Source organism: Adiantum capillus-veneris, chromosome 13 (genome assembly GCF_014529385.1).
Source record: "Adiantum capillus-veneris isolate H3 chromosome 13, ASM1452938v2, whole genome shotgun sequence".
Classification (NCBI taxonomy): Eukaryota; Viridiplantae; Streptophyta; class Polypodiopsida; order Polypodiales; family Pteridaceae; genus Adiantum; species Adiantum capillus-veneris.
Window position 1 is genome coordinate 76,345,221 of NC_140943.1, and position 24,347 is coordinate 76,369,567.

General features: G+C 43.9%; 1 protein-coding gene across 1 annotated transcript; it reads left to right on the forward strand.

The window, feature by feature from the left end:
• LOC147444287 (lactoylglutathione lyase GLX1-like) lies at positions 1 to 23,795 on the forward strand. The gene is made up of 9 exons (XM_086526959.1): positions 1 to 182; positions 2,806 to 2,944; positions 3,024 to 3,148; positions 3,232 to 3,296; positions 3,414 to 3,626; positions 3,706 to 3,753; positions 4,221 to 4,328; positions 4,409 to 4,549; positions 23,491 to 23,795. Exons 1-9 carry the CDS (start codon positions 29 to 31, stop codon positions 23,530 to 23,532), a joined length of 1,035 nt encoding a protein of 344 aa, XP_086383085.1. The 5' UTR covers positions 1 to 28; the 3' UTR covers positions 23,533 to 23,795.
• Positions 23,796 to 24,347: the final 552 nt, after the last annotated feature.

Here is a 24,347-nt window from a genome sequence, read left to right on the forward strand (position 1 = left end):
TTGTGTTGGCGTTTTTAAAGGCCCAGCTATGGCCTCCATGCACTATAGTCTCGCGTGGGCATCCACTTCATCGACATCTGTATTTCTGAGTACCATCGCTGCTCACTCTCAACCCGCTTGCTGGAGACGCTCCCTCCACATCAGCTCAGCTCTTCAACGCTCTTCCCAAAAGCTCTCTTCAGGTCTCTCTCTCTCTCTCTCTCTCTCTCTCTCTCTCTCTCTCTCTCTCTCTCTCTCTGTGTGTGTGTGTGTGTGCGCGCGCGTGTTTTGGCTCTAGCTGCAATTTTCCGATGCAGATCATTGCAGTTGAGCCAAAGGTTAATAGTGGAAAATTCTCAAATGTTGCTTAACTCTCCCGTGAGCGCGCGCGCGTGCGTGTTGGCTCTCGCGCGCTGCTACTTTCCGATGCAGATCATTGCAATTGAGCCAAAGGTTAATACTGGAAAATTCTCAAATGTGGCTTAACTCTCCCGTGAGCTGAGACTGAGAGAGAGAGAGAGAGAGAGAGAGAGAGAGAGAGAGAGAGAGAGAGAGAGAGAGAGAGTATTAGCTTGTATGTAGATGAGAAAGCCACCGAGTTCAGGTTCGCTCACATGTGCATAGGGTATGGTGTGCACTTTTGTACCCTGCTCTGATGGGTGCGTGTGTGTACAGGTTTTCTCTGTTGGGGTTCGGTTTGCTGGCTGGTACAGGGGGGGGAAGGATGAGAGGCCACAGAGACTTTGGCTTGTAACGATGTCCGTAGTTAACCTGGGGCTGCTCATCACTTGGCTGTTGGGAGTTACGTGGGATGCTTCACAATCTGTGGAGAGTTTGGTGGCAAACATAGATAGAGAAACTTACGAGTTTAGCTTCATTCTGGAAAAGTGCGGCTTTAGCATTAACTTGTTGAAGGAGAGAAAGAACTTGAGCAATGTCATCAGAAGACTGATGTAACAGCAAAAATTGGAAATATGAAATGACCACTCAGGAAAAAGATAAGGAAAATTAGACATAAAATTAGAAATTTATTTTTTGGTATAGGTTTCAACAATAGATTTCACTTTGAACTTAGTTGGTGAAATACTTTATCTTTTATTACTAGCTTATGTAAAAAACAGGATTGTGCTTTTACTTTGCTGTTCAACAAAAGTTGACTTACTAAAGAGTGTATTACGGAGTTACGAAGTAAAGGGTGATACATAAGACATGCAAAGTTCAAACAAGAGAAATCGACATATTTTAGTTGAAGTTTTTAGTAAGCTAAGACCTTTTAGGTCATGCACTCATGCAAAGGGTGACTCTACAGGTTTGCAAGAGTGTGCATACTTGCTATGCTTATAGGTGGAAGCCTAGTAGGGTAGGGTCTTGATGTATATTCTTGTAGACTCTAGAGATGGAAGTTCTTTTTGTAGGGACATGTATTTCATGGTAACTACGGTTTTGTTAATTTCCTTAATGTAATGCCTTTGTCATTGCAAGGCTTCAACACGTCAAGTCCTCTATGAAGTCACGATTTTAACTCAGCTCACGGAAATTTGTGTTGATGTATGGTCTTGTTTGTGCATGCTGTATTGCGTCGGGAGCATATATCGGTAAGGTTATGCGAGTGGGAGTCATCGTATGTAGTCAATACTACGCATGAGGGAGGTGTTGGATGACTGCCATGAGTCTATAATTCCTTCATCATGTTGGGAAGCAAGAGGAAGAGAAGAACAGAGAGATGATACGCAGAGATTGCAACCCCAAAGTGTGTAGAATACTCACACTGTTGGGAAGAGAGAGGAAAAGAAGAACAGAGAGACGATACGTAGAGACTGCAACCTCAAATTGTGTAGAATACTCACATTGGATGCATATGTATAGAGGGGACTTAGGGGCTATATATAGAGCAACTATATATATAGCTCTACACATAAATGAATTTTGCCCGTTCTTAAATTCATCTAGATGTATGTTCAAGTTGTATTAGAGTACCATCAGTTGAAAAAAGTGAAATTCTTCTTATCTTCTCAGGACGTATCCTCTACTAATTACCTTTTGTGGTATATTGATTCTTTCTATTCTAATGCTTGTATTTAGTGCTTGGCTTCAATATGGCTGAGTCTGCCCTGCACCTCTAGAGTCAAGACAGTAACTTAGTTTGTTGGAATTTGTATGCTCATTTATGTTTGTGCTAGGAACAGTTGCTGACATGTAGTCCTCAACCCACCATGGGGCCTTGTAGACTGTTGATGTTAACGAGTACTATTATTAGGCTGTAGTATCTATTCAATTCAATGCATTATGATTATTTTGTCTTGTTCATAAGTCTATAACTTTATTTTCCCATTCGGTGAATCTGGGCTTTTGCTGAGCTATATAAATTCTTGTAGATTTATCTAGGTATGTATTATTGAGAGCTGGATTCTGTGGCGGTTGTGGGAAATGCATTTTAGTTCAAATCAAAGTGTCATATTTTGGTTTACTAAAATTAATGTTTCACAAAGCTCATTGGTTGAAAAGCATGAAGTCCTCTTATCAAATCAGCTGGAACGTTTTTTGGAAAGTTTAGTGTGTTAGCAGGAATGATGTGAAATTTTTCTTATTACTGTGAGGTTGGAGATGTCTATTATCTTCATAACAAAATATAATTTTTATCCTTTGTCGCCCTTTGGCCATCGCTTAATGATTAATGAGACCTTTTGCTGCTTATTGTTTTCAATTTGTTCACATTTGTCTGACATCTGAAGGCTTTTCTCTGAAGGCTTTGCAATTTGCTATGTTAGAAACATCATAGCATGTTTTCATATAATCCTTCAGTCTTTATTGAAGTTTTCTGTGCAGACCATTTTTTGCAGAGCTTTAAGAATTGCAGTCATCGGAGGATACTAGCGAACATGGCTGGTGTTGATACTACCGTGAGCGACAACAGGAGGTTTCTTCATGTTGTATATAGAGTGGGTGACCTAGAAAAAACAATCAAGTGAGCAAACTTTTGTTTGTATTATTTGACATGAAGGCCTGTAGTTTATGGACTGACACATTTTGATCTGAATGCACAGGTTTTACACGGAGTGTCTTGGCATGAAGCTTTTGCGGAAGCGAGATATCACAGAAGAGAAATACACCAATGCTTTTCTTGGCTATGGTCCAGAAGATACTCATTTTGTTGTGGAGTTGACTTACAGTAAGCCTTACTGTTTGAGGAGTACTCTTTTACAGAAGACTTCCTTCACTCTGTGCTCATTGATTGCCATGGTTCCTCTGCAGACTACGGCGTTGATAAATACGATTTAGGAGCAGGTTTTGGCCATTTTGGTATTGCTGTTGAAGATGTGGGTTAACTTATCAAGCTTTGTGATTTAAGATAATATGATTGAAAAAGATGCCCCAGTTAGTTACCTGAAGAATGTTGTTGCATCTGATACTCTTATGTTGATGGAGCTATTTAGGTCTACAAAACTATAGAGCTTGTGAAGGCCAAGGGTGGTAAGGTTTCTCGAGAAGCAGGTCCGGTCAAAGGAGGAAGTACTGTTATTGCGTTTGTTGAAGATCCAGATGGCTACAAATTTGAGCTGATACAGAGAGGCCCCACCCCAGAGCCTCTTTGTCAAGTCATGCTAAGAGTTGGGGACCTTGATCGTTCTATCAAGTTTTATGAAAAGGTTTATAGTTTTCTCTACCTGGAGTAAAGGCTGTGCTAGTAATAACGGTTAAAGCTAAGCTCCTTTCTGGATTTTGTAGGCCTATGGAATGCAGCTTCTTAGAACAAGAGATAATCCTGATTACAAGGTTTGAACTTCTAGCATGTTTTTCTTTTTTATTGCTTTATGTTTTGTGTGTTTACTGGAAGTTCTTTCAGTACTTGTTTCAATCAAACTGCCAGGATGTGGGGGTGCTTCTGTAGTGGTTCATCTAGCATTTTAATTGTTATTGTTTTTTGTGAGGTTGATTTGGAAGTTCTCCAAATACTTGTTTCAATGAAAATTCCAGGAATGTGGGGTGGTTTTTTTTTCTTGATATGCAGTTTGTATACTTGCATTTGAACTTGAGACTATAGATATTCTTCCATTGATCTTCTTAGAGCAGAGTTTGGTTTTTATTTGGGGCGTGGATGAAATGGGTTTGTTTTCCAGAAGATTCGGTTTTGTAATTGTTTGGCAGGTTGGTGTCTATCTGCTGTTAGGACAATAGGCTCTACATTTGGTGCTGTGATGTGAATGTGAGATTAATTTCTCTTTCTTCATTTTTGATAATAGTACACGCTCGCAATGCTTGGATATGGACCAGAGGACAAGTCCACTGTTATGGAGCTGACTTACAACTATGGGGTGTCTGAATATGAAAAGGGGAATGCATATGCTCAGGTAGCCTCTTTGTTGCTATTATTTAGTATTTCTCGTCATATTGTTGGGTGTTACCCTTATTTTTTGCCATCTTTGGGCAGGTTGCGATTGGAACTGACGATGTTTATAAGACTGCCGAGGCTGTCCGTGAAGCAGGTGGAAAAATTACTCGGGAGCCAGGCCCTTTACCGGGGATCAATACTAAGATATTTGCTTGCCTTGATCCAGATGGCTGGAAAACGGTAATTTCTTATCTGCTGATAAGATGTTGTTTGTGGTCTATTTCAGCTCCATAATCTGGGTGTTGAAAACGTGATGGGTTTTTCTTTTCCAAGATAGAAGTATCTGGTCTTTTATTGTTTTTGGCCATTTTTGTATGGGAGGAACCTTTTTACTCGGGTCTATATGGTTTCTGTCGCATGATTGCACTTTAATCACTGAGGCCCTCGCATCACCTGCCTTTGAAGAGCTCTTAGGGTAGCATCCTTATTTTTCTTGGGCTCAAGGAAATTGATGTCACAAACTGCTGACGTGTCAAGCCACTGAAGAACAGAACCGACTTGCAGATCCCGGCCAAAAGGGCCTAAACCCTAGAAGCAGCAGCAGAAGAAGCAGAGCAGTAGAAGAAGTTTCACCAATAGGCAAAGTCTTGAGGAGTTGCCTTATTTTTAAGAGGAGTTCCCTGCAACTTATGGGACCCCATCTGATGGGGCCCAATTCACTAGAGAAATAAAGCAAGACCAAAACACACACACACACACACACACACACACAAGATGCACAACCAACTGATGATGTGGTAGGAGTGTTTGGAAGTCTCGGATTTCGTGCTGAGGTGCTGACGTGGCTGGTGCACGGATTCTTGTAAAACGCGTTGACAATGCTGACGTGGCAACTGTACGGATTTTTGCAAAACGCACTGGTTGCTTTTGAGTTTGAAGCTTTTCATGTAACTGCTTTTCATAGGCCAAGGGCCTTTGAATATGTGCCATGGGCTCATTCTTCTGTTTGAGTTGGGCGGGTGTAAGATCTTCTGCAAACCAAAGTGTGGCGTCTTTGAGAAGCCTCGATTGCTCGAGGAATTTGATTCGATCCGCCTTGGTCTTGAAAGTGAGGATCGCATGGTTGGTGCGGTGTTCATGCGTGAGGGTGGTGATTGTTGCTTGATTCCAATGTACTTCCGTAGGGATTATTGCCTGAATTTGGGCAAGGGACTCATTGAACTTGAGGTCCCCCTCCCCTTTTCAATTGCTTGGGAGCCTGCCAATGCGAACATTGAGAGCTATGTCACAAAGTGATGACGTGGCGGACAACAGAAACCCTAATTTCTACCAGAAACCCTAAAATTCCTGCAAACCCTAATTTCTGCCAAAAACCCTAATTTCCGGAAATCGCGGAGGTGGAATATTATTATTATTATTTTTTTGGGGAAATTTTGAGCGACGCAAATCTCAGCTTTTCGCTTTGATTTGGGAGAAAGAAAGAGAAAAAGAGAACTTGCTTTTTACTGACTCTCATTGAGAGAGAGAGAGAATCTGCTTTTGCTTTCAAGCTTTTGGGGCTTTGCTTTTGGGGCTTTGCTTTTGGGCATCCCTTGTAACCTTTACACTTTAAATTAGTGGTGAGGGCCTCACTTCTCAGAGCATCTGGACGCAGAGTCTGAGAGTGAAACCCTAACCGCTCTCTTGTACTTTGATGATTGATTAATATCAAAAGAAATACCGAAAGGGGCGCCAGTCTTTGGGGCCAATATCTCTAGGCAAGAAACTCCGCCGGGCCAGTGCAAATCTATTGTGATCTGTGAATTGTTTTGAAGTGGTTATTTGGTGCTATCGCGATTGATTCTTGACTTGGAGTGTCCAAGTCTATTACAGTGGTATCAGAGCACGACCGATTTCTCTTCTACGGGAAATCCGATCCCCTAATTTTTTTTCCCGCGGCACCTATGGCTTCAGCCAATGATCAGTCGACTCCCTCTGCATCTGGAGATGCGGGCTGGGATCACAACAAAGATTCAGACAGAGAGTATGGCCCGCCTCGGCCTACTCAGGCGGAGCAAAGAGAGATGGAGCGTCGTCAATTGATTGGCGATGCAACAAAGATGATGCTCAATTTTGCCAAGGACTCGAAGATGGCAAAATATATGCCTCTTTGGAAGGTACAGATGGAGTGGCAAAGAACCACAACACCACTCCCGGACCCGCTCTCAAGAAACCTTTTGCCTCCAAGAAATATACGGAGAAGGAACTAGAGACCGTGGTTGATGCACGGATTGCTCAACTTTTCGACGTGCAAAAGAATGGCAAAAAGCACGGCAAAAAGCAGAAGAAACTTCCCAGGATATTTGGGTCGTCGGTTGACATTTGACAAGGCAAAGAAACGGAAGAAGCGTGTTCGATTTGAAGGAGTACCCAGTTCTTCTTCTTCTTCTTCTGACAGTTCTTCTAGCTCCTCGGATTCGAGCGAAGAAGACAGAAAAAGCAAAAAAGCGAAGCAAGAAACAAAGCTTCGGAAAGGGCAAGAAAAAAGGCAAAGAAGGCTACATCTCGCCCAGAGACTGACAGTTCTACTCAGGACTCGTCTACAGACAGCTCAGATTCCGATGACGGAAACTTTTATGCGAACAAGAAGAATTTTTTTTACAAAGCCAACCAGTATGACTTTCTCGAAGATGAAAGCAAGAAAGTCCGAGAGTTTAAGGAAGGTGGCCACTCGATCAAGTTTGATACTTATTCAGGATACTCAGATGCTTCGAAGGCTTTGTCTTTCATACAACAGTTTGACATCGCTTTCGCGGGAGGACGCTATTCAGAGCACTCCAAGATTCGGAGAGCTGCCTCTTACTTTAAGGGGAATGCTCGTACTTGGTGGTCCACGCTTCTTTTAAACAAGACTGCGCCAGTTAAATGGCTGAAATTCAAGAGGCTTTTTATTTCTTCTTGGTTGACTCAAGAGTTTGAGCGAGATATACGAGCTGCTTGGAACCATCTCCGGATGACCAAGAGCGATACAGTGAATTCTTACTGTGAAAGATTCTGGAACTCTTTTCTACCTGCCTCTTCATTCAAGAAGATCTCGTTCAGAGAACAGATTGAGCGGTTTACATTGGGTCTACCTACAGAGATCCGAGACCACTGCTTGGAACAGAAGTCAGCTTCTACTCAGGAGTTGACAAGTCATGCGAAGGGAGGCTTTGCCATTCACTCTGGCAGTCTGACCTACCCCACAGATGAGGCCATGACACAACGAGCCGAACAGACTTTTGGGAATGAAAGTAGAAAGAAAAAAGAGCAACCCAGAGAAAAAGAATGCACGACCCAAGCTTAATCCTGAGGAGAGAGCTCGCTTCATCAGAGAGGGGAAGTGCTTTGGATGCGGGGAACATGGACATATCTCCGCGAAGTGTCCTAAAAAGGCACAGAAAGAACAGAATGATAAAGACGACGACAGGTCTGAGAGTTCGAGAGCAGCTGAGGAATGTGGCAGAAAAGGCAGATAGAAAAGCAGAACTGGTACCACATGGCGTGGGACCTACACCGAATCTTATGAATGAAAGTACAAACTTTGCCGCTTTTGGGGCAAAGTGAAGGATCAGGAAGCTCTTTTGAAGGAGCCAAGGCCAACTTCTTTTCACTTGGAATTGGCGGCTCGATTTGGAATTACGCCCAATAGACTGACGCCATAGGCGGAGGTAGTTCAACTGGCACCCGGATGGGATGTTGCCATTACACCGAGCATTGGCAAACTTCGTTTACAATGACAGGGGTGTTCAGGGCACGTGAGTGACGTTCTACTCAGGATCCCTTGGTATCACAAGAACTACGCCGTGGTTGACTACCGGGCTGAGAAAGCGACTTTGATAAATGAAGGGCTTAGAGATTGTACTTGATGAACTTCAGTTTCTTACTCATTCTTTTGGAAGAGAACTGAACGATGGATAAAGGTTGAATATGTTTTGACCTGATCAAAAGAACGCCAAGATTTTTCTCCACACTCATGCCGATTGCTTTCGAGAGGGCCTAAAGATCAAACCATTGATCTGATACCTGGAAGCACGCCACCGAATCGGCCACCTTACCGTGTGAGCCGAGTACAGAATGAAAAGATTATGAACCTAATGAAAGACCACTTGGAAAAGGGTCTTGTCCAGCCTAGTACTTCACCATATTGCTCTCCAGTGTTGTTGGTTTTGAAGAAAGACGGATCTTGGAGAATGTGCATCGATTATAGCACTCTCAACGAAATCACCATCAAGAACAGATGTCCGATTCCTAGGATCGATGATATACTCGACAGGTTACAGGGATCCTCGTGCTTTAGCAGGATTGACTTGAAGAGTGGATATCATCAGATCAAGATAGCGCCAGGAGATGTCTACAAGACAATTATTCAGACGACTTTTGGGTTATTTGAGTTTTTGGTAAGCCTTTTGGCTTAACCAATGCTCCTGCGACATTTAACCGGATGATGGACATGAATTTTCGAGAGTACATGCTATTTGTTGTCACTTTCTTTGATGACATCATTGTTTTCTCCAAGAATGAGACAGAACACAAAGATCATCCGCTTCAAATCTTTCAGGCATTACGAGATCACACATTAGTGATTAATGCAAAGAAAAGTGAATTTTTCCTACTAGAGGTACACTTTTTGGGACAGATTGTGTCAGCAGCAGCAGGAGTGCAAATGGACCCGGCCAAGATAGAAACTATCCGTGATTGGCCCGATTTGAGGAATGTCCATGAAGTTAGAAGCTTCTTGGGACTGTGTTCGTACTACAGGCAGTTCATACGAAAGTTGGCAGAGGTTGCTTCCCCTTTGCATACCTTGACACAGAAAGGAGTACCTTTTTCGTGGGGACCCACAGAGGTGACTGCCTTTCGGACATTGAAAGAGAAATTGACTACAGGACCAGATTTGACTTTGCCGGACTTGTAGAAGTCATTCGAAGTATATTGTGATGCTTGTGGTCGTAGTCTGGGTGCGGTCTTGATGCAAGAAGGCCATGTCATAGCTTACGAGAGCCCTTTGTTCTCTAGGCCGGAGATGACAACACAGATCTATGAGAAAGAGCTTTTGGCGGTTATCCATGCTCTTACTCAGTGGATAACCGCCACTGAGTAAGAGCATGGATAACCGCCACTGAGTAAGAGCATGGATAACCGCCAAAAGCTCTTTCTCATAGATCTGTGTTGTCATCTCCGGCCTAGAGAACAAACGGCTCTCGTAAGCTATGACATGGCCTTCTTGCATCAAGACCGCACCCAGACTACGACCACAAGCATCACAATATACTTCGAATGACTTCTACAAGTCCGGCAAAGTCAAATCTGGTCCTGTAGTCAATTTCTCTTTCAATGTCCGAAAGGCAGTCACCTCTGTGGGTCCCCACGAAAAAGGTACTCCTTTCTGTGTCAAGGTATGCAAAGGGAAAGCAACCTCTGCCAACTTTCGTATGAACTGCCTGTAGTACGAACACAGTCCCAAGAAGCTTCTAACTTCATGGACATTCCTCAAATCGGGCCAATCACGGATAGTTTCTATCTTGGCCGGGTCCATTTGCACTCCTGCTGCTGCTGACACAATCTGTCCCAAAAAGTGTACCTCTAGTAGGAAAAATTCACTTTTCTTTGCATTAATCACTAATGTGTGATCTCGTAATGCCTGAAAGATTTGAAGCGGATGATCTTTGTGTTCTGCCTCATTCTTGGAGAAAACAATGATGTCATCAAAGAAAGTGACAACAAATAGCATGTACTCTCGAAAATTCATGTCCATCATCCGGTTAAATGTCGCAGGAGCATTGGTTAAGCCAAAAGGCTTACCAAAAACTCAAATAACCCAAAAGTCGTCTGAATAATTGTCTTGTAGACATCTCCTGGCGCAATCTTGATCTGATGATATCCACTCTTCAAGTCAATCTTGCTAAAGCACGAGGATCCCTGTAACTTGTTGAGTATATCATCGATCCTAGGAATCGGAAATCTGTTCTTGATGGTGATTTCGTCGAGAGTGCTATAATCGATGCACATTCTCCAAGATCCGTCTTTCTTCAAAACCAACAACACTGGAGAGCAATACGGTGAAGTACTAGGCTGGACAAGACCCTTTTCCAAGAGGTCTTTCATTGGGTTCCTAATCTTTTCATTATGTACTCGGCTCACACGGTAAGGTGGCCGGTTCGGTGGCGTGCTTCCAGGTGTCAGATTAATGGTTTGATCTTCAGGCCCTCTGAAAAGCAATCGGGATGAGTGTGGAGAAAAATCTTGGCGTTCTTTTGATCAGGTCAAAACATATTCAACCTTTATCCATCGTTCAGTTCTCTCCCAAAAGAATGAGTAAGACACTGAAGTTCATCAAGTACAATCTCTAAGCCCTTCATTTATCAAAGTCGCTTTCTCGGCCCGGTAGTCAACCACGGCGTAGTTCTTGTGGTACCAAGGGATCCTGAGTAGAACGTCAATCGCCTGCCTTGAACACCCCTGTCATTGCAAACGAAGTTTGCCAATGCTCGGTGTAATGGCAACATCCCATCCGGGTGCCAGTCGAACTACCTCCGCCTGTGGCGTCAGTCTGTCGGGCATAATTCCAAATCGAGCCGCCAATTCCAAGTGAAAAGAAGTTGGCCTTGGCTCCTGCAAAAGAGCTTCCCGATTCTTCACTTTGCCCCAAACGTGGCAAAGTTTGTACTTTCATTTATTAGATTCGGTGCAGGTCCCACGCCATGTGGTACCAATTCTGCTTTTCTATCTGCCTTTTCTGCCACATTCCTTAGCTGCTCTCGAACTCTCAGACCTGTTGTCGTCTTTATCATTCTGTTCTTTCTGTGCCTTTTTAGGGAACTTCGCAGAGATATGTCCATGTTCCCCACATCCAAAGCACTTCCCCTCTCTGATGAAGCGAGCTCTCTCCTTAGGAGTAAGCTTGGGTCGTGCATCCTTTTTCTCTGGGTTGCTCTTTTTCTTTCTACTTTCATTCCTAGAAGTCTGTTCGGCTCGTTGTGTCATGGCCTTATCTGTGGGGTAGGTCAAACTGCCAGAGTGAATGGCAAAGCCCCGCTTCGCATGACTCATCAACTTCTAAATAGAAGCTGACTTCTATTCCAAGCAGTTATCTCGGATCTCTGTAGGTAGACCCAAGGTAAACCGTTCAATCTGTTCTCTAAACAAGATCTTCTTGAATGAAGAGGCGGGTAGAAAAGAGCTCCAGAATCTTTCTCAATAAGCATTGATTGTGTCTTTCTTGGTCATCCGAAGATGGTTCCAGCAGCTCGTATATCTCGTTCATATTCTTGCGTCAACCAAGAAGGAATAAAAAGCTTCTTAAATTTCAGCCATTTAACTGGCGCAGTCTTGTTTAAAAGAAGCGTGGACCACCAAGTACGAGCATTCCCCTTAAAGTAAGAGGCAGCTCTCCGAATCTTGGAGTGCTCTGGATAGCGTCCTCCCGCGAAAGCGATGTCAAATTGCTGTATAAAAGACAAAGCCTTCGAAGCATCTGAGTATCCTGAAAAAGTATCAAACTTAATCGAGTGGCCATCTTCCTTAAACTCTCGAACTTTCTTGCTTTTATCTTCGAGAAAGTCATACTGGTTAGCTTTGTAACAAAAAATTCTTCTTGTTCGCATAAAAGTTTCCGTCATCGGAATCTGAGCTGTCTGTACACGAGTCCTTAGTAGAACTGTCAGTCTCTGGGCGAGATGTAGTCTTCTTTTCCTTTTTCTTGCCCTTTTCGAAGCTTTGTTTCTTGCTTCGCTTTTTGCTTTTTTTGTCTTCTTTGCTCGAGTTTGAAGAGCCAGAAGAACTGTCAGAAGAAGAAGAACTGGGTAAGCCTTCAAACTTGACACGCTTCTTCTGTTTCTTTGCCTTGTCGAATGTCAACCGACGACCCAAATATCCCGGGAAGTTAGTGCCTTTCTTCTGCTTTTTGCCGTGCTTTTTGCCTTTCTTTTGCACGTCGAAAAGCTGAGCAATCCGTGCATCAACCACGTTCTCCAATTCCTTCTCAATATATTTCTTGGAGGCAGAAGGTTTCTTGAGAGCGGGTTTCGGGAGTGGTGTTGTGGTTCTTTGCCACTCCATCTGTACCTCTTCCAAAGAGGTCTGGTTCATATATTTTGCCATCTTCGGGTCCTTGGCAAAATTGAGCATCATCTTTGTTGCATCGCCAATCAATTGACGACGCTCCATCTCTCTTTGCTCCGCCTGAGTAGGCCGAGGCGGGCCATTCTCTCTGTCTGAATCTTCGTTGTGATCCCAGCCCGCATCTCCAGATGCAGAGGGAGTCGACTGATCATTGCGTGAAGCCATAGGTGCCGCGGGAAAAAAAATTGGGGATCGGATTTCCCGTAGAAGAGAAATCGGCCGTGCTTTGATACCATTGTAACAGACTTGGACACTCCAAGTCAAAAATCAATCGCGATAGCACCAAATAACCACTTCAAAACAATTCACGGATCACAATAGATTTGCACTGGCCCGGCGGTGTTCCGTGCCTAGAGATATTGGCCCCAAAGACTGGCGCCCCTTTCGGTATTTCTTTTTATATTAATCAGTTCAAAGTACAAGAGAGTGGCTAGGGTTTTACTCTCAGACTCTGCGTCAAGATGCTCTGAGAAGTGAGGCCCTCACCACTAATTTAAAGGTTACAAGGGATGCCCAAAAGCAGAGCCCCAAAAGCTTTTAAAAATAAAAAGCATCAGTTCTCTCTCTCTCTCTCTCTCTCAGAGAGTCTTTTCTCTTTTTTTTAAAATTAAAAAAAAGAAAAATTCGCGTCACTCATCATTTTCAAATATATATATATATATTTTTTAGCCTCCGCGATTTTCGGAAATCAGGGTTTCTGGCAGAAATTAGGATTTGCAGGAATTTTAGGGTTTCTGGCAGAAATTAGGGTTTTTGTTGTCTGCCACGCCATCACTTTGTGACATAACAGCCCCTCTCAGCTCCTAGATGGGAAACAAATCCAAGGGAGCTAGCATGAGAGGATAATGTCGCTTGTGGAAGAAGTTTGGTGAAGATGTCAGCAATGTTATTTGACGTCGGAATGTACTCTAGTTGAATAGAGTCATCCTTGGTCTTCTCACGAACCACGTGGTATTGTATCTCTACATGCTTGGTCTAGGCATGGAACACCGGATTCCTCACAATGGCTATATAACTCTGGTTGTCAAAGTACATGATGGTTGTCTGCTAGGGAAATCCCATCTGAAAGTAGCTTCCGTAACCACACTGACTTACATGTAGCACTGCAAACAGTCCTGTACTTTGCCTCTGTGGAAGAAAAGGCAACGGTCGACTATTTCTTGCTGCTCCATGAAACTGCTCTTGAGCCTACAAAAAAGGTGTAACTTGTAGCCGACCATCGTCCATCTAGATCTCCACCCCAATCTGAATCATAATTCTTGAAGTCAATTCTTCCAGCCGCGTAGTGAATGCCTAATGACTTGATCACCTTTAAATATCGCAGAGTCCGAAGAGTCTACTCTAAATGTAACTTGGCGGGTCTCTGCATGAAAGAACTGAGAAGTCCCACTAGGAGACTAACATCAAACCTAGTGTTGAGAACCCAAATAAGAGAACCGACCAATTTCTGATACTTTGTAGTGACCAGTTTTCGATACTATGTAGCACTGCTACATTTGAGAGGTCATGTTGTGACAATTGCTGATTGGGATCCGTAGGTGTTGGGATAGGTTAACACTCAACCATATCAAATGCTTCCAATGTCACAGGCTTGGGCACCCCAAGCCGATTATCCAACACGACACACGAGAGAATCACTTAAAATACTTCACAACTTTAAAATTAGAGTCGACACGCCCGGCACAGCTCCGTACCTTTGTGCTAGAGGTATTGTGCCCAAAATCTGGCTCCTTTCGGTATTTCTTTTTATATTAATGCTTGAGAAAAGTACAACACCCAAGTGGTCCTCTGCTCTCAGACTTTGCCGCCAGATACTCTGAAGAGTGAGGCCATCAAGAGTCCTTTTATTCTTACAAGGGATGCCAAAAGCAGAGCCCCAAAAACAATTAAACTTAAAAGAAATTGGTTCCTAAAGCAATGATCCCAAAAGCAACTTATTTCCAAAGAAATTGGCTCCAAACGTTGCCAGAAACAGCATCAACGCAAAAAGCGGAATTCCATACAGCTTTGCCACGTCAGCCTGCTAGCGCATTTTGCGGGATTCCGTACTGTTGCCACGTGGCATGCTGTCCGTACAACCTGTCACCGCACTTTACGGAGCTGCTAGCCACGTCATCATTTTGTGACATTCAACAACTCTTGAATATAGCGTTCCTCAGAGAAAGATGCCCCTCTATCTGTCATATCTCCAATCCAAGAAAGTAGTGAAGCAAGCCGAGATCTGTCATCTCAAACTCCTTAGCGAAGGTTTCCATAGTATTGTGGATGTGCTCAACATGGCTACTTGTAATCACAAGGTCATCCACATAGAAGATAACAAGTGTCACCAATCCTCCCTTACGGTGAATGTATAAATCTGGGTCTGTAGTAGATCTTCGAAGGAGTGTCGTAGGAAGAAAGAGTCTATCTTCTGGTACCATGCTCGAGGGCCTTTCTTCACGCGATAGAGAGCCTTTAGCAACCTAGAAACCATGTCTCTGAAATTTGGATCCTAGAACCCTCGAGGTTACTCCACCTACACCTCCTCCTCTAAGTCACCATTGGGAAAAGCCCAAACAACATCCATTTGAAAAACCGGCCATCCGAAAAAGGCAGCAAGGGCAAAAACTATCTGAATGGTCTCCATCCTCGTAGTCGGGGCAAAGTTATTGTCGTAGTCCACACCCTGTCTCTGAGAGAAGCTCTTCTCAACAAGTCGTGCCTTGAGCTTGTCCAAAGAACCATCAGATTTCTACTTGGTCTTGTAGACCCATTTGACACCGATCACCTTTCGCTTGGCAACCGCATAACCAACTCCCAAGTGTTGTCTTTCTTGATGAAATCAAGTTCTTTCTGCATGGCCAACTTCCACTTCGGTTGTGACAACACCTCCTCAACTGTCTGTCCTTCATCACTGTCAACATCAAATCATAGTTCACTTGTAATAAAGTCCCATCTACCTCAGCAAATCTGTCACGTGCACATCTAACCCTATGTGCATGTGGACAAGCTGTTCCTACTTCTAGGGTTTAGGAAGCCTAGGAAGTGTTCTAGCACCCTTGTGAGCCTGTACATAGGCCGTGCATGTCTAGGCACTTAGCGTAGTTGCATACCCTCTGATTGCACACCTAGCAGAAGCATGATTTACCACCGTATGAACTCAAAGTTGCAAGGCATATGAACCACCTCTTAAATGAAGTCAATTTTTAAAGTGACTTATTAAGTGACTTTAATTTCTGGAATCGTGGGGGCTAGCTCGAGGTTGCTCGACCCACTCTTTGGCAAGTACAAAAGAAAGGCTTGGCGCATGAGAAGTAGTAGAGAAGATGTTGCTACATTGGCTTTATTTGACAGAGAAATAGTTTTAAACGAATTGTTGGAATTTTAAGTGAGAGGGTTTTTCTCACTGGAGACATCCGAGTACTGATATTTCTAGTGCGTCATTCAGAGTGATGACGGGAGCACTGTGAAAGGGAATATCTATAAGGCCACCAGGAATGGGTACTTTTGATGCGTCACATTGGATGGTTGACAGGGAGCATGGGGAAGAAGTATTCGACTTTGTGGGAATGGACATCTCTGATGTGTCATAGGATGGGTGACATAGAGGATCGCGAAGGAGATTGTACCGTAAGTTCTTAGGAAAGGACTAGGTGATGGGTATTCCTTTTGCCTCACAACTTACAAGGTGGCATCGGAAAGGGAATATCAAGGGTCAGGAGGAAATTCCGAACTGTGTTAGAATTGTGCACAAACATGGGTAAGCACTTGAATGAAGATGGGTTCAGAGGAAACTTCGAGGAAAAACGGATGCTTTCTGAGAAATCGGGTTGCTTTTCAAGAAAGCAGATGCTTTCTCGCGAGGAACCTATGTCTACATTGCAACTGTGCATGTGATTGTTTCTAGGGATGCCTGGGAACTTGGAAGTGCTGTGTATGCATTGTTTTCAGCTTATAAGGTTTTATTGAGTTTTTGGGCAGATTCATACCATTTTTAAAAGAGGCCGGCCGCCCACTTCATAAGTGGGCAGCCACCCTTAAAAATAAAAGAAGAGCAAAACCCAGCGCTGCCTTCATGAAAAACGTGTGCCCCCCCCCCCCCCCCGGGGCTCGTTGGTGGCGCAAGTGATCCCTTCAGCTTTGGCGCTCCTCCTCCTCCTCCCCTACTCCCGCCGGCAAGACCGCCCCTATTTCCGCTAGCTGCCAGGAGCAATAAAAGCGAACCTCTCCACACACTCACACACAGAGAAGCAAGCACTAGAAGAAAGCTGCTGCTGCTGCAGATTGCAGCCATGAAGCTGACATCGCCGGAGATTATGGCTCCCCCGATTGTACCAGATGTTGCCAAAACCCGGTAGGCGAGTTCCAGCGCAAAGAAGTGCCTACTGAGAGTGTTTTCACCGCAACATGCTGCTGTTTTTCTCTGTTTTCAGCCCATCAACGTCATAGATGGGGATGATTTACGAGAAGGAACCCAAGAACACACCTCTTCTGTGTTCTCTGTGAAACCGGCCTGTACTTTCAAAAAGGGCGGTAGACCTTAGACTTAAACCTTATTTGCTTTCACCCATTTAATTTAACGCCCACTTTACCTGTACTTTCAAGACACAACAAAGGGGAAAGGGATACAGGCTGCTAGAATGCACCTGTATGAGAAGACCAACACCAGATTGGCCCCTAACTTAGGCGCCCCTTTCGGTATTTCTTTATTGTTTAAAAGAGGGATAAACATTGTGGTTCCCTACAAGCTGCCGCGCACAAGCTTGGCTGAATTTCAACTGTTCCGGCCCGATTTCGGCAGCATAACTGTACTAGGACCCTTCACAGTCAGTATTCCCACGCATTGAATGACTTTCCTGACGCATACTGGCACTTTGCAAAACCTGGCGAGAATCTGCAGCACGCTGAATTCTCTGTTTTCAGCCCCGAAAATGCGCCAGATCACCTGTACAGCGGTCCCCTCACGTCCCCAAACCTCCTGGGGGTATTAGGGTCCGTTTAGGGCCAAAACCCTAAACCTGCAAAAATACACAGCAGGCTGTAATTCACTGTTTCGGGCTCCGTTTTGCGTGCCGGTCGCATCTGTAGCAAGCCCTCGAGCTCCCGCACGTGTAGGGCTACTTGCCCTTTGAATCGGACGAGATTTCTGATGTGAAACCTCTCCGAATTCACCTGTACCTGCGGGGGATTAGCCATTAGCTAATCCAGTACCTGTGCAAGAGGCTCTTGCCTCGGCAATCGCGCATGAACCCACATAATTGTACATTGGTCAAATGAAAAGCCCACTAGTGGGGCATAACATACTGCCATAGGGGGGAGAGAGAGTAGCGCGTAGCGTGCAGGGCATCACTTCTGGCACCGCACTGTACATAAGAGGGAAAGGAAGCACTCCATTGAAGCTCTCAACCTGTGACAGCATGAAAATGAGCCTTCTCCTCTCTAAAATCAGCGCCCCCTTCTCTTGCATGAGGAAACTGCACATTTACAAGCCATTTCCCGTTTCGGGGTTGTCGCCTAAAAATCTCGACCGGTTGCTCAGTTGACTTCGCGGTAGAGTTGTAAAATGTTCCCCTAGTCATACCGGTGGTAATGACGCGAACACATTTTCAGGTCCCAAAATAACAGTTTCCTAAATTTTAGGAGATGCTGCCATTGTATCTTTCTAGGTCATCTGACCCCCTTTGTACACTGCAGCCACACCCAGAACTGAAATGTAGCCTGTGTAGCAAAGGATTCCACTTTGGCTAGTCAATGACCCCACTTTGGCTAACCATAGTCTTTGTCCAACCTTAGTGCGCTCTTGCCCTCGGGCCTGGACTCCCTCTGAACAGTTCCACACTAGCTATGCAATGCAGGGCAGTTAGATTTCCCGAGGGGTGTTTCCAAAAAGTGAAAATAAATAAATAATAAGGAAGAAATCAACAAAAAGGATAGATAGTAGTCACACGCTGGTGACACTGTGTGCAGAGATCTCTTCTAGGGAATTGCTTTTCGAGAACCGAGTTGCGTTTTGAGCGTCAGGCTTTTGAAGATAACGATTTCCATGTTATGATCTTTGAGTGTTTGTTTGCAGGTAAACTTCCTCTTCGTGAGGGAGTAGGAGCAAAGGAAGGCATGAGTGTCACAAACTGGTGACGTGGCATGCCCGGACATTCACAGCGAGCCATCAGAAATGCGGAACCAGTGCTGAGGTGGCAGACCTGGATTTTTCGGCGTAATTTTTGTTGACAGTGTTGAGGTGGCCTGCCGTACGGATCTCCGTTTTTCATGCTGACAGTGTAAGGAAAATCAGCTTTTACGTTGGCTGAATTTACATGGGCTGATTTTGGCAGCTTTTGAGCCAATTGCTTTATTTTAAGAAGCCTAAGGGCTTTTTATTTTTGGGGCTCTGCTTTTAGGCATCCCTTGTAAACCTATAAATTAGTGGGCAGGGCCCTCACTTCTCAGAGCATCTGGACGCAGAGTCTGAGAGTGAGAACTCTCCCAGTCTCTTGTACTTTGAACACAGATTAATACAAAAAGAAATACCGAAAGGGGCGCTAGTCTTTGGGGCCAACATCTCTAGGCACGGAACTCCGCCGGGCTGTGTCGAATCAATTGTGAATTGTGAACTGTTTTGAAGCGAATCTCTGTTGTGTCGCGGTAGAATCTTGACTTGGAGTGTCCAAGTTTGTTATAGTGGTATCAAAGCGCGGGCAATTTCTCTTTTATTTGGAAATCCGATCCTTTTCTCGCGACACTTATGGATTCCAACAAAGAACAATCGACTTCCTCTGCATTTGGGGATGCGGGAAGAGATCACGAAGAAGATTTTCATGAAGAGTACGGCCCACCTCGGCCTACTCAGGCAGAGATTGAAGAGATGGAACGTCGACGATTGGTTGACGACGCGACAAAGATGATGCTCAACATTGCAAAGGATCCGAAATTTGCAAAATTTTTGACTCAGACATCCTTCGATGAGGTGCACTCCCTGCAGAAGGCCACATAGCCACCCCTCAAACCGGCACTCAAGAAACCTCCTACTCCGAGGATGTTTACAGAGCAAGAATTGGAAGAGGTGGTTGATACACGGATTACTCAGCTTTTTGACGCGAACAATAAAGCCAAAAAGCACGACAATAAGCAAAAGAAAGGAATCGATTCCCCAGGTTATTTGGGTCATCAATCAACTTTTTTGCTTCGGCAAGAAAGCAAAAGAAGCATGTCCGATTTGAAGGAGTATTCAGTTCTTCTTCTTCTTCTTCTTCTTCTGACAGTTCTTCTAACTTGAGCGAAGAAGACAGGAAAGGGAAAAAGCGAAGCAAAAAGCAAAGCTTCGGAAAGGGCAAGAAAAAGGCAAAGAAGCCTAAGTTTCACCCAGTTTCTGACAGTTCCTCAGAGGACTCATCTTCAGATAGTTCGGACTCCGACGATCACAGATTTTACGTAAAGAAGAAGCATTTCTATAAAGCCAATCAATATGACTTCTTGGAAGTTAAAAGCAAGAAAGTTCGAGAATCTAAAGGTGGACAGTCAATTAAGTTTGACACTTTTTCTGGATTCCGAGATGCTTCGAGAACTTTGGCCTTCATACAGCAGTTTGATATAGCTTTCTTTGGAGGGCATTACTCAGAGCACTCCAAGATTCGGAGGGCTACCTCTTTCTTCAAGGGAAATGCTCGAACATGGTGGTCCATTCTTCTATTGAACAAGAAAGCGCCAGTTAAATGGCTGAAATTTAAAAGGCTTTTTATTTCTTCTTGGCTGACTCGAGAGTACAAACGAGATACACGAATTGCTTGGAATCATCTTCGGATGACCAAGAGAGATTCTTTGGACGCATATTCCAAGAGATTTTGGAGCTCTTTTCTACCAGCCTCTTCATTTAAGAAGATCACGTTCAAAGAACACATTGAGCGGTTTTGCTGTGGATTTCCTATGGAGATCCGAGATCACTGCTTAGAACAGAAGTTAGATTCTATTCAAGAACTGATGGGTCATGCGAAACGGGGTTTTGTCATACATTCAGGCAATATGACTTACCCCACAGATGAGATCATGACTCAGAGAACTGAACAGACTGTTAATAATGAAAGTAGAAAGAAGAAGAGCCCCCAAGAAAAGAAAGGTAAGGATTCACGACCTTGGCTCACTCTTCGGGAGAGGGCCAACTACATCAAAGAGAGGAAGTGTTTTGGATGCGGGGAACATGGGCACATCTCCACGAAGTGCCCTAAAAAGGCACAACAGAGCAGAATGAAGAAAGGCAAGAGAGTTCGAAAGCAACTGAGGAACGTGGACGAAAAGGCAAGATGAAAGCAGGATTGGTTCCAGATTGCATGGGTACTGACCCAAGCACGATTGATGGAAGTACAGAACTTTGCCGAGCTTGGGGCATAGTGAAAGATCAAGAAGCCTTGATTTTTTTTGATAAAGGAGCCAAGGTCACCTTGGTGCGGCTCGAGATTACACCCGATTGGATGGGACCACAAGCAGAGGCAGTTCTAGCGGCACCCGGCAGGGACGTGGCCATTACACCTATCATTGGCAAACTTCGGTTGCATTGTCAGGAGTATTTGGGGCACAAGGACTTCTTCATGATGCCCTTGGAAGGTTGTGATGTCCTCCTGGGAGTCCCTTGGTAACGTAAGAACAATGCAGTGGTCGATTATCAGGCGAAGAAAGCGACTTTGACTACTAAAAAGGGCCGAAACATTATACTTGATGTGAAACTTAAGGGCTAGTCTGTCCCTATTGTATCGGCTTCGGCCGTTTCGAAATTAATGAAATCCAGTCTGTTCGTTCACTCGATCTTTTTGAAAGAGTTAAATGATGAACATAGGACAAATATGTTTGAACTTGATAAAGAACATCAAGATTTTCTCCACACTCATGCCGATTGTCACGAGGACGTGGCAGTTATTAACCATGTCACAAAGATGTGGCAACTGCTAACCTTGGTTGTTGGTTTCTTTCCAATGGGGTTTATTTTATTTGTTTTGAGACCCTCTTTTTGAAGTAGCAAACGGTCGGACATTGTATGGCCAATGTGAACGGTAGTTTCACCCGCAGTCGGGAAGTGGTCGGCACTGGAATTCGTATGGTAAGAGGATGTCTAGGCTCAGAGCAAGATCATATAGGTCCCCCTGTCGTACTTAGCAAGTTGGTGGATACTAGGAAGTGAACTCAATTAAGGTGTAAAGTCAAGGTGGGACTACCAACAAAAAGTATCCGACAGTTGGGCCACATTGCACTTTTGGATGCGGTCCCGATGAGGATAGATGGTCAGAAGACCAGTGGGAGCCCATCGGAAGCATCTCCTAAAATTTAGGGAACTGCTATTTTGGGCCGTGAAATGTGTTCGCGTGGTACTTCTTCGGCCTCATATAAGTCATGTTTGTCATGGTGATAATGTCTGTATTATTGGTCATCATCCTGGTAGTAGTCGTTCATGTTAATGGTCTCGGGTTTCAGTGATGGCCATTGCTAGAATCGTACTCTAGAAATGTAGTGGTATCCAGAGTGTCTTACCAATCTTTGCATGTCATCTTTCCACAATGTAATAGCTGCTCCCATTGAGCTAAGGCGTGTTTCCAAGGCCTCTTTGTACTAAGTTTTGTTCAAGTTGCCCCACTTTGGGTCTAGATTTTGTCTTTCCCTTCTCAGCTTCGGTTTGTCTATCATAGTCCATCCTTTATTCATCCAGAGTGCATTTTTTGATCTTTGGTCTTGTTCGAGGCCAACCACGAGAAACGAAGAAAACGTTGAAAAATTTGACAAATGAAGTGAAATGTCACAATCAGGTCCAAAGATGGAAATGGCGAAAAAGTTGAAAGCACATCACTCAAAAACATCGATAATGGAGAGAAGTGTGAATAATTATGTACATGCGTACAAAACGGCAAAAAACTAGCCAAAACGGTTCCAAAATGGTGCAAAATAGCAAAAAGCAACGGTGAGCATTGGTAGAAAATGATGAGAGGATGGAATATGGCGAAAAACGTTGAGGGACGTAAGCTTGTGCTAGATTGTGGTTCTACCCTTGAGAAGCTGTCATCGCCCTTCCACCTTGTGTCAATGGCCTTTCGTGCCAAAGCTCTGATACTAAGTGTGACACCGGAGGCCTAGGCGTCGAGTTGAGCTGCTCTATGTGGGGTTGAAACCTCAAGAGGGACAAGAACAAGGGACACGAGGCAGGGGCATCATGAAAGTTCATGTATTCAAAACTATTCTTGAAAACAGACACACGTCAAGTCAACATTGAGTGGATAGGGGAACCGAGCATGTTACCCCTCATATAGTGTGATGCCCGAGCTGGGGCACCGAGTTGAGCTGTGCTGAGCTGAGCCCATGAGCCACTTCGGGATGAGTTGAAAATCATCTAACAATCACAAAACGTCTGCACTCACTTGCATGAAACGAGGGACGAGCGAGGCAGGGGCAACATGAAAGTTTATGTAGTCAAATACGCGCTGAAAAACAACCACAAGTCTACAACGAGTGGACAGGAGAAAATCTAGCATGCTACTGCTTATGTACACCCCTGGTTCGAGAGAGGTTTAGTCGATAGATTTAGAAAATGTTTTTACAATGGCTCATTGTGCAAAACTTGGAGAGTGGGATTGATAGATAAGAGTAGTCTAACAGCTACTTGTATTTCTATTATATGCATACACTGATGGGCTTGCATCACATCCTTTGTTTTCCTATATTGCTAAAGCATTCCTGATGTCCTTACTGCCATTGTATCAGCCTTCGTGTTTTTTATCAAACTATAAGCTGTCTTTTTTTAATTTATATTTTGTTGAAAAATTACCAAGGTAAATTAGTTTTTCTGCTTAATCCATTTTGTATTGTGCCTTGTTTTTGTGTGTGGTGTGTTTTAGCCTCTTCTATTATTCGTAAGTTCAGAATGTGCACACACACACACACACACACACACACACACACACACACACACACACACACATAAATGTATATCTGTATATATTTAAATGTGTGCATGTGTGTGCTTTTGTATAAATGTGTGCGCACGCGTGCATGTGGTGGAAAACTGAGTGAGTTTTTGTACCTTGCAGGTCTTTGTGGACAATAAAGACTTTTTGAAGGAGCTGGAGTGATGGAATTGAGCAGTCTTGGAGTGTACCCATTCAACACGCATATGTAATGTGAAGGTTTTTAGATTTTGTGCAATGTAGGGACTAAATGCCTGCGGTTGATGATACATGTAATACTTGACAAAGTTTGCTGCTGGCCATGGACAAGTACTGCTATTGAAATAAGTGTTAACGTTAATTTTGTTACATCAAGCTCGGTCCTTCACTTACGGCATCCTTCATGTCAATTTTAGACATAACAAAAAAAAAGTACTCGTTGAATGATCTTTTCTTTGGGTCTCTCTCTCTCTCTCTCTCTCACACACACACACACACACACACACACACACACACACACACATACACACATTTTTTTTTTGTAATGTCAGATTGAATTACAAATGGGAAACCTCAAGGCGAGGAAAACCCATAGAAAATATTATAAGCTGTAACTTGGAAACAATCAAAGTAGAGTTGGTAATGACTAATAGGGAGCTTGTCCAAGTAATAGGCAACTTGAAGAGACTGTTTAAGAGATATCTTGAAGAAAGAAACATATTCCACTTGAATCTGCTGACGAAAAAGTATGCATACGATCGAAGGAAAGGTAGGGTAAGCCTGGGTAACGCGAGCGAAGGGCTGAAGAGATGCTATCCACAAACTGTCGCGTATGAAAACAAGACCACATTAGATGTGGAATACTCTCAATGCGTGCATCACAGCGAACGTGTTGCGAAGAGGCCAATCTCTTAGAGCACAATAATTTGCCAGTGGGGAGAACCCTAACAATACATCTCCATGTAAACAATCGCTCCTTGAGTAGCTTAGCGTGCCACACT

Excerpts from the sequence above, each read along its gene's own strand:
- LOC147444287 (XM_086526959.1), top strand. The coding sequence starts at position 29 with ATGGCCTCCATGCACTATAGTCTCGCGTGGGCATCCACTTCATCGACA. Across the intron at positions 3,297-3,413 it reads TTGGTATTGCTGTTGAAGAT|GTCTACAAAACTATAGAGCT; the intron begins GTGGGTTAACTT and ends GGAGCTATTTAG. Across the intron at positions 3,627-3,705 it reads CTATCAAGTTTTATGAAAAG|GCCTATGGAATGCAGCTTCT; the intron begins GTTTATAGTTTT and ends TGGATTTTGTAG.